At 41.7% G+C, this 15,566-nt stretch overlaps 1 protein-coding gene across 6 annotated transcripts in view; it reads right to left on the bottom strand.

The window, feature by feature from the left end:
- LOC101172189 (glutamate receptor, ionotropic, kainate 2) overlaps positions 1 to 15,566 on the bottom strand; it is a 253,946-nt gene that overhangs the window by 21,364 nt on the left and 217,016 nt on the right. For 3 of the 6 annotated variants that reach the window (XM_020709977.3, XM_078933422.1, XM_020709976.3), the window contains 2 exons: positions 4,452 to 4,702; positions 4,216 to 4,243 (listed from right to left, as the gene is read on the bottom strand). In XM_020709977.3, the coding sequence (XP_020565636.1) occupies positions 4,216 to 4,243; positions 4,452 to 4,702 (279 nt within the window). Of the gene's footprint in view, positions 1 to 3,775; positions 4,244 to 4,451; positions 4,703 to 15,566 lie in introns of all 6 variants that reach the window. The other 3 variants (XM_078933421.1, XM_020709979.3, XR_002291930.3) reach the window with 2 other exon arrangements.

Here is a 15,566-nt window from a genome sequence, read left to right as displayed (position 1 = left end):
GGCAGACTGAAAGACATGTTTTCCTGTTAAAAACTGCCTACTGTTTGAAATAATAAGTGCTCCAGGTTGAAATGTGATCAACTTCAGAGAGGAGACATGCCAGTTGGCTACTGACAGGAGAAAACAGTTGATTGGTTGATCCTGTCTGGTGGGGTAGTAGTCAGCACCTCTGACTTGAAGTAAGACGGCCGTTTGCATGTTCTCCTCTGGGTTTTCTGAAAGTACTTTCATTCAAAAACATGCTAAATGGGTGAAAATTGTTTGGTAGATGTGAATGTGAGTCTGCTTTGTTGTCCTTCCTTGTGTGGTCTGGTGGACGGTACAGAATACCCTGCCTGGGCTAATCACTTGAAGAGGTTAAATGTGTACACATAACCCTTGTGCTATCTTAGATGACCCCACCCTTACTTTGACGTGTTATTTCTACCATGACAAAGTTGGATAAAGGTGGAAAGATTTCATGTAATCCATGGACACCAGTGAAGATCACAAATCATTGAAGAAAAAAGGTTCAGAGCACTGTCTAGTGGGTCTAGATGACCCAACTCCCAATGTTAAAGTGCCTAGGATAGCACAAGGGATAATCATGTCGTTTTCACGAATCAACTATTTTGCTCATAAAATTGGAGACTTTTATGTAGCAGAGGCTGAGTCTCACTGCCCTACATGTTTTAAGGACAGAGTAAATTTGTATCTAGAACAACTCTTGAGGGCCTCTAACTATGTGACACTGTTGTCATTCTGCAGTCAGCAGGGTAACCCTTGTGCTATCCTAGGCAATTTAACATTGGGAGTTGGGTCATCTAGACCCACTAGACAGTGCTCTGAACCTTTTTTCTTCAATGATTTGTGATCTTCACTGGTGTCCATGGATTACATGAAATCTTTCCACCTTTATCCACCTTTGTCATGGTAAGAATAACACGTCAATGTAAGGGTGGGGTCATAGGATACCCCAAGGGTTAAACAAAGGAGGAATTGAGTCACAAATTGTAAAATCAATCACTTCATTTCATTTCTTAGCCCTGTGATTTCAGTAGATTTCCTCATAACCAGAAATTCATAAATCTAATAAATCAAAATTAAACCAGAGCTAATCCAGTGACCCCTTCCTCTATAACTGAAAGTTCAAAAATAGAAAATCTGCCTTAAATATAAATTCTGGATGTTCTCGCTGACCTGAGATTGATTTTCTGTGAAACACGGTCGTCAAAATCATGTTTTAGTACGACTTTGATAAACTATGAAGGACAAATGTATTGTTGGAGAATTAAAGCTACCATAGCCAGGTGGAGAGATGTGCTCTGTCCTTCAGCTGTTTGTGAATGAGCGGAATACAGTTTCAGCTACTTTACTTTAATACTTGCTTACTTTTAACTTTATTTTTTAAAGTGAAACACTTTATTCCTTTTCTTAAACCAGAGAGCTGTGATGGAGCACATGCGGCTCTGGAGCCTTGGGTTGCAGACTCCTTGTCTATGTTCTTTCTTGAGCTGAGTTCAGCCTGATAGAAGCTGTAAAGAACACTCACAGAGACTAATGCAGTCATGTTCTGTGAATATGACAAAGAGCTGACTCATCTAAAGGCCTCTTATGGTAAAATTCTGCTGCTGTTCATTTTCATACCAGCTACTTTTAACATGTTCTTATTTGGAGAGATTTAGATGAAAAACTTGGTTCTCAGGTTTCTCGTTGACCTTTCTTGGGCTTGATGCTCTTTTGAGGGACATGTGGAGATAAACGTCGTAATTTACTTTGTGTTTGTTTCACCAGAACGCTTTACTGTGCTCTATAGGTTACTGGAGCATCTGGAGCATAAGAACACCTAGGCATGGCTTCTTTTTGTGGACTACAGTTTGGCGTTCAAAGTTATTCAGCCATTCAAGCTTCAAGCCAAGCTGCACCATCTCGGACTTAACACCGCACTGTGCAATTGGATCACAGATTTTTTAACCAACCGCAAACAGAGTGTTAGATTGGGAAAGTACACTTCATCCACTGTATCAATCAATACAGGCCCCCCCCCTAAGGGTGTGTGCTGAGCCCTCTATTCTACTCTCTGTTCACTCACGACTGCTGCTCATCATCTTCATTCAACCTCATTGTTAAATTTGCTGACGACACTACAGTGCTTGGACTTATCAACCACAATAATGAAACGGACTACAGGAAAGAAGTGCAACACCTGGCGTCATGGTGCAACAATAATGACCTGATCTTAAACATCAAAAAGACCAAGGAAATTACCAAGGGAATTATTGACTTTCAAAGATTGTTTTTAACAATCAGCCACTTTCCATTGGCACAGAGATGGTGGAGAGGGTGACCAGTTTTAAATTTCTGGGGGTCACTATCACAGAGGATCCATCCTGGGATCCACACACTGTCTCAGTGGTGGGTAAGGCCCAACAACGCCTGAGGAAACTAAAGACTGCTAAAATGTTCAGGCAGCTGATGGGGAACTTTTACAACTGTGCCATCAGCAGTGTTCTGAAATTTGGTTTCCTAGTGTGGTTTTACAGCTGCATAAAAGGCTGACCAGCAGAGACTCCAACGGGTGGTGAAAACAGCGGGGAAAATCATCGGGACCACTCTCCCAGAGATGAGCGGCCTCTACACCACCCGCTGTCTAAAGAGAGTCCACAACATCCTGCGTGACCAGCACCATCCAGCCCACCACCTCTTCCACCTGCTGCTCCTCAGGAAGGAGGTACAGGCCCACCAAGGCCAGAACAACCAGACAGAATAACAGCCTTTATCCACAGGCTGTGCGGCTGCTGAACAGTCCCGCCCACTAACCGCCCCCCACCCCTCTCCAACCGTCTCACCTGAGCACACTGTGAACTGGACTTTGCATTACTGCACATCAACATCAAGCTGCTATTGACTTAACATCTGTGTACACTGAATGTCTTTTTTTATTTAATTTTTTGTTTAGTCCTTGTTGTGTTCCTTTTTGTACTGATGCTGCACATTGGTTAGTTATTTATTTATTGGGTATTTATTTGGTAAATTGAACTGAGTGTCTGTTGTTGATGCTCCAAACGCATTTTCGTTGTTTTAACTGACAATGACAAAACAAATGAATCTTGAATCTCTTACTGTCTGCTGCATGAGCTAACGTTGGGGGGCGGGGGTGTTTACTGCTTTTGTGTTTATTGTTTGTACATGTGGGTCAGAAGCCTTTGGTTAGTCATGATATTTGCCAAAAATGACACAAATGACCAGGTTGAACTTTAGCGCACAAGAAAAAAAAAAAGGGACTCAGAGGAGCGGACACTATGGAGGAAAAACAATAAAATTATTTTTAAGGACTCTTTGAAACACTTTCTCTCAACAGTACCTAAAATGCATCAATTATTTTGTGCTCATGTCATTTATTTGTGACCTTTAATTAATTTATTATATATTAAAAAGATTTAAGACAAACCATCTCTGATCACTTTTGACAGCCTGATACTCTGGAAGACTTGTTCTGACGCTAGACTGGTGGACTGTTTTATCCGGTGGACCTGTCTTCTGTGGTCATTAGTATGTCTTTTTTATTAGAATAAACTTTTTTAAATGACAGAGAACACATTATTTTAGCTACAAAATGTACATACACATTGTTCACACATTGGAAAAAAACAGTCAAGATTTTTTAGGATTAACAAATATTTAGAAAAATGATTTTACATCTGTGGATCCTTGCGTGATTTGAGTTGGACATGGTTGTTTCCTCCGAGTTACAGATAAATGGCTGCTCTTGTTCAGGTTATAGACTGGGCCGTACCTTCCAGTGCTGCTTGTTTAAATCCGTAAGTGTTTGCCTACATTTCTTGTGGCGTTCGGTTGCTGAACTGAAGGAGTGAGAGCCTTGGAGATGCAGAAATGAACATTTGCAGCTGTTAGAGTAGAAGCAGTATGGATGTTTGCAGGATGGAAACCAGGACAAGCAGAGTGAGTGCTGTGGGGGCGGCTGTTGAAGATATGGGTCATGCAGTGCAGCAAGCCTCTGCCTTTTGTGTTCATGTGATCCTAGAGTGTAGTAGCTCCAAGATGGAGCTCAAATTCAGATGTTGTCAGTCAAAATAAAAAGGAAATTGTGGGTCAAAATAAAAAAAGAGGAGAAGATAATGTTGGTTCTAAAAGGTGTCTGAAGTTTGTCTTGAGGTCATTTGAGATGATGGTTAAAGTCTAGCTTGGCTCCGTGGTGACAGCAGAATTCCTCACGTTTCTTATCTCGCTGGCGCCATTGGGCCTAAACGAATAAATGCAAAGAAACCAGTCTGTATCTTACTATTAGGTCTGTGGCAATGTAATTCCGCAATGAGATGAAAGAACTAAGAAAATTACTAACCGGAACGCCTAAAACATTTCTGTTGTCTGTTTTCAATAGATTTATCGATATGATAAGATATTGTGGTTTCTATACTGACAATGACAGAAATGTTAAACAACTTTTTTACCTTTTCAAGTTGTGCGCTTTGCTTGGATTTATAGAGGAATTCTCCTACAGCAACAAACACAGAGAGGACCAGTCCGGCCGCCAGGACGATGAAGATCCCGCCGATATTCTGCACCCCAAGGGCATTGGCCTCCTTACTCTCTTCCTCTGGACAACCGTTGCCTCTCCACCATTTTTCTTTCATCATATGGAGCTTCCCTTCTTCCTGGAGCTGCAGGATGGCGATGGTGATCTTGTCTCTGTAGGGTGAACCTGATGGACCAAAACACAAGATATGCATCAGCAATCACTGTGACTCAGTCCTTCCTAGTTAGAAAAGGGGAACGTATTTTCATATGCTTATAAACTTATATTATATTCATATATAAGTTTTTTTTGTGCTCAGAAATCCGTTCCCTCCATATCAGTCCAACCTCCTGTCAGTTTACAGTACAGTTTCCTCATCGGGGTTCAAGAAAAGGGACACAAACATTCCCTTCCAGCATGCCTTCATTTCCTCGTGTGTGCATCATACAGCTACCAGATGTAGAGGGCAGAAAAACATGCTTTAAGCTCTGAGGACTCTAGATTTCTCCACAATTACAGTCAGCAAGTAAGATCTTTTATTCAGCAGACAACACAAACCAAAACTAAAAACATTTTCAGGTTTGTATGTATATTGTGAATGTGTTGATGAGTGTGAAGGCTTTTGAAACCAACAGGTATATTTTGAGTGGGCCTGTGTGAACATTGACATTTGACAGTACCGCCTTTAAGTTGTGGGCAGAACTGTTGGTCCAGCGCAAGCCTGCGCTAATATCCCATCAATCCTTTATTTACACTCTCTCCCACTAGCTTACAGCCCCTTGTAGTCAATGACAAAATGTACAGCCGCTTTTCATCAGTTAATCTGGTTGGCTAGATGGTGCCAGAAAACGGCGTTGGCTTTGTGGATAATTGTAGCGCGTTTTGGAGGAAGCCCGGTCTCACGCGGAGAGATGGCATCCATCGCACTTTGGACGGAGCCGCTCTTCTCTATAGGAACATTCCTGCTAACCTTAGTCGTGCAACCTGACAACCCAGAGAGGACACCCGGGCACAGAGCAGCAATTTAAAACTCTCCTCTGAGCCTCCTTTAGCGCTGGTGCAAAACCCATGCAGGGAAAGTCAAACAGTTCCTAGCTTTAGCTTATGTGCTGAAAGGCAAATGAAAGGAGTGAGATACAGAAACCTTGAAGTAATGGATAGTGGTACTCTCAATAACAACAAGCAGAATTATGATTTCATTAAATGGTTCTAATGGTTATTAAACATTAGATCCATTTCCTCTAAGTCCCTCTTAGTCAATGAGTTAATTAAAGATAACAAACTTGGTCTACTAGTCTTAACAGAAACTTGGCTACAACAGGATGACTATGTTAGACTGAATGAAGCACAGCCCGAACAATCAGAAAACCAGGATTTCAGGGAAAGGAGGTGGTTTGGCAGTAACATCACAGTCTCCTTCCTAGCACTGAAGTCAAACATGATTATAACTTATATTGTCTATAAGTCACCCAAACAGGAAGACTCAACATGCAGTTTTATTTTAAAATATTTATCGTATTCCCGGCCCGTATTCACAATGTGTAACTGAGTTTTCTGACTTTCTATCGACTACTGTTTTAGATTCTGATAAGAATTATAATGATAGGATTTGAATATTCATTTTGATGACTCTAGTGACTGTCTAGGAAATGCATGTGGCGCTGTATTAGATTATGTTGGTTTCACACAAAAAGTAAATGAACCCACTCACTGTCACAAGCACACCCTGGACATTGTTTAACTCATGATATAGAGATTAGCCAGCTGAGTGTCCTTCCTCATAACCCCATCATTTCAGATCACTTTCTGATTACCTTCCAGTTTACATTAGAACGTGCTACTGCCCCAGTGAATGAAAAACAGATTAGAAGAATATTATCTGACCGTTCGGTGTCTGAGTTTAAAACTCACAGGTCAACCAATACTTAGTAACATGCTGAGCAAATACTCTAGGACCAGCTCTCATAGCTTCAGTCCCAGTGAACAGTTTGTGAATGATGCCTCACAAGCCCTTAGGAGAACACTCAATGTTGTTGCCCCCCTGAAACCTAAGCTTGTTAGACAAAACCGAGTAGCACCGTGATTTAATGCTGAAACACGTTCTCTTAACCCTTGTGCTATCTTAGATGACCCCACCCTTACATTGAAGTGTTCTCCCTACCATGACAAAGGTGGATAAAGGTGGAAAGATTTCATGTAATCCATAGACACCGGTGAAGATCACAAATCATTGAAGAAAAAGGTTCAGAGCACTGTCTAGTGGGTCTAGATGACCAAGCTCCCAATGATAAAGTGCCTAGGATAGCACAAGGGTTACACAAATAACCCGTAAACAAGAGAAAGAATGGCGCTGCTCTGGTTTAGAGCAGTCTCTTAATCCTTGGAAACATAGCCCCTTAAATGATAAAAAAAAAAGCTCTACATAGAGCTAGAACCCAGTACTATTCAACCTTGATAGCAGAGAATGGAAATATTCCAAGATTTCCTTTCAATTTGATAGCCATACTAGACAGACAGTCAGAGCTCAGTAGAACCACATATTCCTGCTACTCTCAGCTCTGAGGATTTCCTTAAATTCTTTGATGGTAAAATCTCAAATATTAGACGTAAGTTGAATCAAGTTATTCCTACTATCAGCCCAGAATAAGCTGAAGCAGTAGAAGTAAAGGCATCCATAGAAACCTCTGTTACATTAGACTGCTTCACTGCTGTGGCTCAAGTAGCCAAAACCTCAACTTGTCTCTTAGACCCAATCCACACTGAACTTTTTAAAGAATCCTTCCCCCTAATTAATGAATCCATATTAACTATAATAAATACCTCTCTGGAAACAGGTTATGTGCCACAGTTTTTTTAAATACACAGTTGTTAACTGCTTAAAAAAAAGCCCAGTTTAGATCCTAGCAATTTGGCCAACTATAGACCAATATCAAACCTCCCCTGTAACCCCTGTGCTATCCTAGGCACTTTAACATTGGGTCATCTAGAACCACTAGACAGTGCGCCGAACCTTTGTTCTTCAATGATTTGTGATTTTCACTGGTGTCCATGGATTACATGGAATCTTTCCACCTTTATCCACCTTTGTCATGGTAGGGAGAACACGTCAATGTAAGGGTGGGGTCATCTAAGATAGCACAAGGGTTAATTGAAAAATCCTAGAAAGAGTTGTAGTTAAGCAGCTTTACCGCTACCTACAGGACAATGGCTACGTTGAATATTTTCCGTCAGGGTTCAGACCACACCACAGCACTGAAACTGCACTAGTTAGAGTCTCTAATGACTTATTAATGGCCCTTAGTAAAGGGAATATTCTCTACTCAGGTCCTGTTAGACCTCAGTGCAGCCTTTGACACTATCAACCACAGCATTTTACTCCAAAGATTAGAGCATGGCGTAGGGATCAGAGGATTTGCCCTCCAGTGGTTTGAATCCTGTTTATCTGATGGGACCAGTTTGTTAATGTATATGGACAGTCCTCTCATTGTACTCATGGTAGTTACGGAGTCCCACAGGGCACAGTTTTAGGACCCATCCTGTTTATGCTCTACATGATTCCCTCAAGAAACATAATCAGGAAACATAGCATTAATTTTCACTGTTATGCGGATGACACGCAGTTGTATGTATCCATTAAACCTGACCAGAGTGACCATATAGAGAAACTTAATGCCTGCATCAGAGCATCAAGAGATGGATGGCAATTAATTACCTTGTCCTAAACACAGAGAAAACTGAGGTCATTATACTAAATCCCAAAACCTCAGAGATGCTCTGTCTGATCAGATAGTCTCCCTGGATAGCATAAGTGTAGCCTCCAATTTCACAGTTAGAAACTTAGGGTTTTTATTTGACCAAGATTTCTCAAATAAGGCTCACATATCACAGGCTTATAAAACTGCATTTTTTCATCTGCTCAAAATAGCCAAGATCAGAAATATATGATCTAAAAGTGATGCTAAAAAACTCATCCATGCATTTGTTATGTCTAGGATTTATTACTGGATTACATCGCCTGCCTGTCCTGGGAGAGGATCTCTACTTCATGTGGACATGCCTGAGGTTTCTTTTTTCTCCTGGAATCTGTTTTTTAGGAGTTTTTCCTTACAGAGAAGGAGGGCCTAAAGGCAGGGATTCCCCGTTTAGTTGAGTCTGTCTAGTTCAGTTTAACAGATTTTAAATTGTGTACAAGTAGTGATGCCCGTTAAGACAACTGTTTTGTTATATTGGGCTGTATATCTAAAACTGAATTGAATTGAATGTGATTTGCGCAGCAGAGGCGTCCAATTTTAGGCCAATGTACAGACGCGATCTTGGCGGCATGTTTAGAGTAAAAAAATCTGAGCTCAGGTGAAGAAGACGTATTGCGTCAACCAATCAGGAACTCAGCTTTGGTTATGTGACATGTTCAATTATGCAATCAGTGGGTCTTGTCCAAAATCAACATAAAAAATCTATGATCAGAGGAGAAGCTGATTGTTCCACTCTTGAAGCTTGTGATATTTTTCTCATTTGCATTGAGACAATAAAAATAAAAAAGATTCTCTCATTCTATTCTTATTTTTCCTCCTCGGACTAATGCAGGACAGCAAGTCATCAAACTGGGTCACAGAGAGACAGAAGTACCGCTGAAAGTGCCCTCCTTCCAACGCAGCTCTTGTAGTAGATGGTGAGCCTCACCGTCCTCGGAGAGGAATGATGTCATGAACCCAGACATGGAGACGTGATCACAGATGCTTTTGTAGAACTGTGCAAAATCAATAAACCTGATCTCTAATCTTCATTTACACACAGACACCACTCCATGCAGCGATCTGGCTAAAAGTTTTTGGTGGTAGCTCCTGCCACATGAGTCTGGGGCGTGAAGTTTATGGACAAGCGTCAAACACCAAATTCCCTATGCATACAGTCATGGATTCAGTGTTTCTGAACCAGGTTTAGTGACCTGCAGAGCTGATGACAGGCTGAGCTATGGATCACTGCATCAGTAAGTCCCGGAAAAGCAGAGGCGCAACGTTAACTCTGCTCACTGCTGCACATTCTTCAAATGGAATTGATCCATAAAAAATGGCTTCTCATTATGAAACTCATAAAATGGTCGGAACATCAACTAAAACACCAGAGGCACAATGTTTCACAAGTGGCTGATGATGTTTATGTCTTTTATTCAAAACATGACTGTGCTGCAACAATGGCAAAAGTCATTATTCAGTCTTCCTTCAGGACTGTTCAAAGTTTGAGTTTCACAGAAGTACGCAGTAATTTGGCAAAGCAAGCAAATACTCATATATAGCAACTCATGAACTACAGAAAAGGCTTAAGTACGACAGATCAGTCAGGAAATGCAATTAGCCAAGTAAATTTAGTCTCCCTTCTCTGATTTCACACTCAGCTAAACAGAACCAAAGATGAGCTTCTGTCTCGCCGGTAGAATACACAAAAGCAGCAGTCCGCCACTTCGCTTGTGCCCGCAGTCTCCCAAGACAATCTTGCCATTTATCTGAAGGGAGCCCCTCGAAATCATCCATCCTCTGCAGATGGGGGTGTTTGAGGAGAGAAGGATGATATTTAACCTGAGTCTTGGATGGATGGCAGACTTTGTTCAATTTTTCTGAAGAAGCATGTGTGCCTGATGCACGCGTTGCTTTAAATCATTTGATTGAAAAAAGGAAAAAAGGGAAAAAGAAAGATGTATAGAAAAGACCAATGCTGCGTTCACACCAAACGCGATTCGAGCAGCAGATTTGTGACAGTTGCTATCTTGATGTGTGAAATTGTCTGCATGATGCTTGTCAAGAATAGAATAGAATGCCTTTATTGTCACTATACACATGTACAATTCGCATCACACGCGCATTCAGTGAGATGAGAGCTGCTCACTGTTCAGTGCAGACATGCATGAGAAAAATAATTTTACAAAAATAATAAAATAATTTCACAAAAAAGAAAAGTACAATTTATAAAAGTACAAAATTGTACAATAAAAAAAAATCCTGTGTAGTTTTTACTTTCCACAGAGAGGTAGGTAAAAATAAAAACTGCTATGCCCATGATAGTAGAGATATATTGCACTAAATATATTGCACTTAATGAGATTATATTGCACATAATGAGATGGTGTTGACATGATGAGATGCGCATAGTGAGAGAGAGGAGAAAGAGAGAGAGACATTGGTGTGTGGGTGTGCTTGTTCAGTGTCAGTGCATGTGTGAGTTCAGGATGGTTATGGCTTTGGGGAAAAAACTGTTCTTAAGGCGGTTTGTCCTTGATCTTATGCACCTGTAGCGCCTTCCCGAGGGCAACAGGTCAAAGAGTCTATTGCCAGGGTGGGAACTGTCTTTTATGACCTTCTCAGCTCTGCTAAGACAGCAGGAGGAGTAGATGTGGGACAATGAGGGGTGGGGGGAGCCGATGATCCTCTGAGCTGCTTTGACTTCCCTCTGCAGCCTCTCCCTGTCCGCCATGGTGCAGCTGCCATACCACGTTGTGATGCAGTACGTCAGAAGGCTTTTATTCGACGCAGGATAGAAGGTTGTCAGCAGGCTGGGGTCCAGATTGTGCTTTTTGAGGACCAGCAGAAAGTGGAGTCTCTGCTAGTCTCTTGATGACCTCTGTGATGTTTTCTGTCCATGAGATGTTGTTGGAAAATACAACTCCCAGAAACCGGAAGGTGTGGACCCTCTCCACACGCTCTCCGTTGATGTAGAAGGGAGCTGGGTCGGTGTTGTTCCACGATGATTTCCTTGGTTTTCTTGGTCTCAGTCACAGTTAGTGGTGTGATTGGAGCGGTGGAGCTAGTGGTGCTGGGTGGGATTGGGGTTGGGACTGGGGCTGGTGCGGCAGAGTTCTGTTGTTTTGGAGCTTCAAAACGTGCGAAGAAGTTGTTCAGCTCCTCTGCTAGCGCTGCACTCAGATGGTCTGTAGTTACTTGACAGCCTCTGTAGTTGGTGATGTATACCCTTCCGGACCTCCCGCGTGTTGTTGCTGGACAGATAGGACTCTGTGGTCCTCCTGTGATCCGTCTTAGCTTTTTTGACCCCCTTCCTCAGGTCAGCACGGGCAGCTGTGTACAGAGCTCTATCGCCTGACTGGAAGGCCGCGGCAACGGTTGAAGCGACTCCAAAGTTCAGATGCCCTAAAAATGCAGCAGTGCCTTTCATCGCGTGTCAATGGGTGTTTGATTGTGGCCCTGGGACAGACTGGCGAACTGTCCAGGGTGACCCCTTCCTTAGCCCATAAGTGGCTGGGATAGGCTCTGGCAGCCCCGTGACCCAGAAAGGGATAAAACGGCAGAAGATGAATGAATGTTCTTTTCTTTGTACTTCCTTCCACGGAGCTTCATCTTGGAAAAACCTTTAACTGCTTTGCTGGCGATAGTCCTACACATTTACCAATTAAGAAAGGTTGCTACATCATAGCACTTCTGTCTGGTTTACAGGAAATCAAAGACTGGATGCCCCAAAGCTTTTTAAGATTTAATGATAAAACAACGGAAGTGATGGTGTAAGCAGCTCCTGTGACCCCGGGAAAGGCGTCAGAGTCAGAGATCGAGTCATCTTACTTCTGGGTTGGAAAGGAACGTATAATCATATCTATGGATATAAATCACTCTAAAGGCTTAAGAAAAGCAGGATATAGACCATGGTCTGTATCAAACCTGGGTTTTAATCAGACAGTGATTTTGAACATGATATCAGAACTAGTTCAGTGTTAAAGTCCAGCTTATTTTATTTCAAGCAGTCCGTGAAGGTGAAACCGTATTACTTAAATTACATTTTTTCTTACAACAGAGTTTTCGGGCAGTTTACAAAAAAAAAAGTCTTTACAATTATCACTTTTAAGTCCTAAATATACGAGAAAAAAAGTCATAAATTAAGATCGTTTTGAGAAGCTTGATTTCTGGATAGGTTTTAAAAACAGAGAAATTCTGAACCTTTTGGCGACTTAAAACCAAATTACTGTTACTGTACCGGGTTTTCCGTGGCTCGGTGTCAGTAAAGCCAAGTTTCATATGTAAAATAAGGAGCTCAGAGACAAATTTGGGTGAAGAGGACCACTTTATTCTGCCATCATTATTCACATACCCAGAGGTCCATTTGTGACCTTACGTCATGGGACTGTCATGCGCACAAGAAACACCAAAGGGGAATGAAAATTGTGTTACATTCGTCCCTTCCTCTGAATGAAATGTCTCGTTTCAATCCGAAAACAACTAAGAGGAGTGAAAATAGTCTGTTATATTAGCAACAGAACGTTGCTAATGCTGAAAACTGCTCCTCCTCAGACGGAAGCGTAGCACAGACTTAGACATCTTGTCTTTGGTGGAGGAAGAAAGGATTGAAGTGGACAGCTGCAGGGATACTGATGGCTTCATCTGGCTGCAGAGATCCTGCAAACCACCCATCAATAAATAAAACATGAATTAATCGTAAAATCAAACAAGTGAGCTTCCAGATATTTGTAACGTTATCAATAAACATTCAGCTCACCTGTTCAATTGAGTTTAGTCGGTCTGCTCTGCTGCTGCGCGGCGTTCACTTGCTGCTGCACTGTATGCTCACTTCAAATTTTAATTTTGTAAATTCACAAGAAAAAATGTGTAAAATTACATTTTAAATCTTGTAATATTACTCCTTTTTTTGGTGGCCTTAAAATGTTCTCTTACCCCCACCAAAGAAAAATAAATACACAACGTATTTGTAAAAATGACATGTCTGATTGCTCAATGGCCACACAGGGCAAGTCGGGAAAATGAAAAAAGATAAAAAATACTATAATCCACTCCCATCTACTATTCTTTGGAATAACAATCAATTGGAAGCAACTGATTGTTAATGTCCAATGCTTGAATTATTGAAGATACACAAACATGCTTGTAAACGTCCACTGTAAACTCCTTCTCTGAAATCTTTTACAACGGGGAAAATAAGTATTGAACACGTCAACATTTCTCTCAAAAAACACATTTCTAATCGAGCTATTGACACGAAATTTTCACCAGATGTCGGCATCAACCCAAGTAATGCACACATAGAAAGAAATCCAAACATTTATGTCCATAAATGAAGTTATGTTTAATAAAGTGAAATGGCACAGGGAATAAGTATTGAACACATGAAGAAAGGAGGGGTAAAAAGGTCTGGCAAGCCAAGAAAGCAGCTGGAGTTTGTCAGTATTCAGAAGGTTAACCTGCCCCCTATTAGTGCAAAGTAATATCAGCTGGTATAGTCCTGATTGATGCCTTTTAAAAAGGTTTCTCACCAGCAAGGTGTTGGACAAGAAGCATTGCATGATGGGTAAAAGCAAATAGCTGTCCAAAGACCTACGCAACCTTATTGTTGCAAAACACACTGAAGGCATTGGTTACAGGCGCATTTCTAAACTTCTGAAAGTTCCAGTGAGTACCATTGGGGCCATCATCCGGAAGTGGAAAGAACACGGCATTACCATAAACCTGCCACGGCCAGGTGCTCCTCGCAAGATTTCAGACAGAGGAGTCAGAACAATCATCAGAAGGGTTCTCCAACAGCCCAGGACCACTCGTGGAGAGCTTCAGAAAGACCTGGAATCAGCAGGTACCGTTGTTTCAAAGAAAACAATAAGTAATGCACTCAACCGCCATGGCCTCCATGCACGCACACCACGCAAGACTCCATTTTTGAAGAAGAAGCATGTTGCTTGTTTGGAGTTTGCGACACAACATTTGGATAAACCCATGACATTCTGGGAGAAGATACTCTGGTCAGATGAGACCAAAATTGAACTCTTCGGATGTCATAAGACACAACATGTTTGGAGGAAAAATGGTACCGCACATCATCACCAAAACACCATACCAACAGTCAAGTTTGGAGGTGGGAGCATCATGGCGTGGGGCTGTTTTTCAGCATGTGGTACTGGTAGACTACATATCATTGAAGGAATAATGACTGGAGAAAAGTATCGACACATTCTTGATCAGAATCTGCTGTCATCTGCCAGGCTGCTGAAGATGAAAAGAGGGTGGATCTTTCAGCAAGACAACGATCCCAAGCACACAGCCAAGGTAACACTCAACTGGTTGAAGAAAAAGAAAATAAAGCTGCTAGAATGGCCCAGTCAATCACCAGACTTGAATCCAATTGAAAATCTTTGGTAAGAACTGAAGATCCGGGTTCACAGAAGAGACCCCCGGACCCTTGAAGATTTGAAGGCAGTTTGTGTGGATGAATGGGCCAAAATCACACCTGAGCAATGTATTCGACTGGTTTCTCCATACAGGAGGAGTCTTGAGGCTGTAATCACCAACAAAGGTTTTTGCACTAAGTATTAAATAAATTTCAGTAAGCGTTTTCAATACTTATTCCCTGTGCCATTTCACTTTATTACACATAACTTCGTTTATGGATATAAATGTTTGGATTTCTTTCTATGTGTGCATTACTTGGGTTGATGCCGACATCTGGTGAAGATTTCATGTCAATAGCTCGATTAGAAATATTGTAGCGACCTGGGGGTTAGCCCCGCCTTCAGCCCCTAAGGCTCATGGGAAGTGGGGAGCTTAGGTGAAACCTTGAGTCAGAGGGCTGGAAGCTGAAGTGACCCTCCATTATGTTTGGCTGTTTGTGTGTGTTGGCATAAACGGGCTTGTTGCTCAAAAGGAATTATTGCCTGGCTATTGTTAATTCCTGCTTGAGACTGTCCGGGGTCGTGCGGTGTATGGGGCACGGACAGCTCTCCCTTGAAGCATCTTTATGAGCAGTTGGCTTTTGCTTCCCCGCTTAAGTGACGGTCCGGCTGGATCGTTACAATATGTTTTTTGAGAGAAATGTTGACGTGTTCAATACTTATTTTCCCTGCTTTATGTTTGAACTTGTCCGGTAATTTAGACATGATTTAGACTTGAAACAGGCGGAAATGAGCAAACTTTATTATAACCTGGCACTATACATCTTTTCATGTTTCACATGATTAATATTCTTCAGTGCATTGTGCCTTGTTTTTAATAAGACAACCTGATGGTGCAGTGGTTAGTGCTGTTGCCCAGCAAGAAGGCCCCTCGGTTCCAGT

Source organism: Oryzias latipes, chromosome 16, assembly GCF_053564925.1.
Source record: "Oryzias latipes strain Hd-rR chromosome 16, Olatipes_Hd-rR_3.1".
NCBI lineage: Eukaryota > Metazoa > Chordata > Actinopteri > Beloniformes > Adrianichthyidae > Oryzias > Oryzias latipes.
This window is presented reverse-complemented; position numbering and strand designations above follow the sequence as displayed.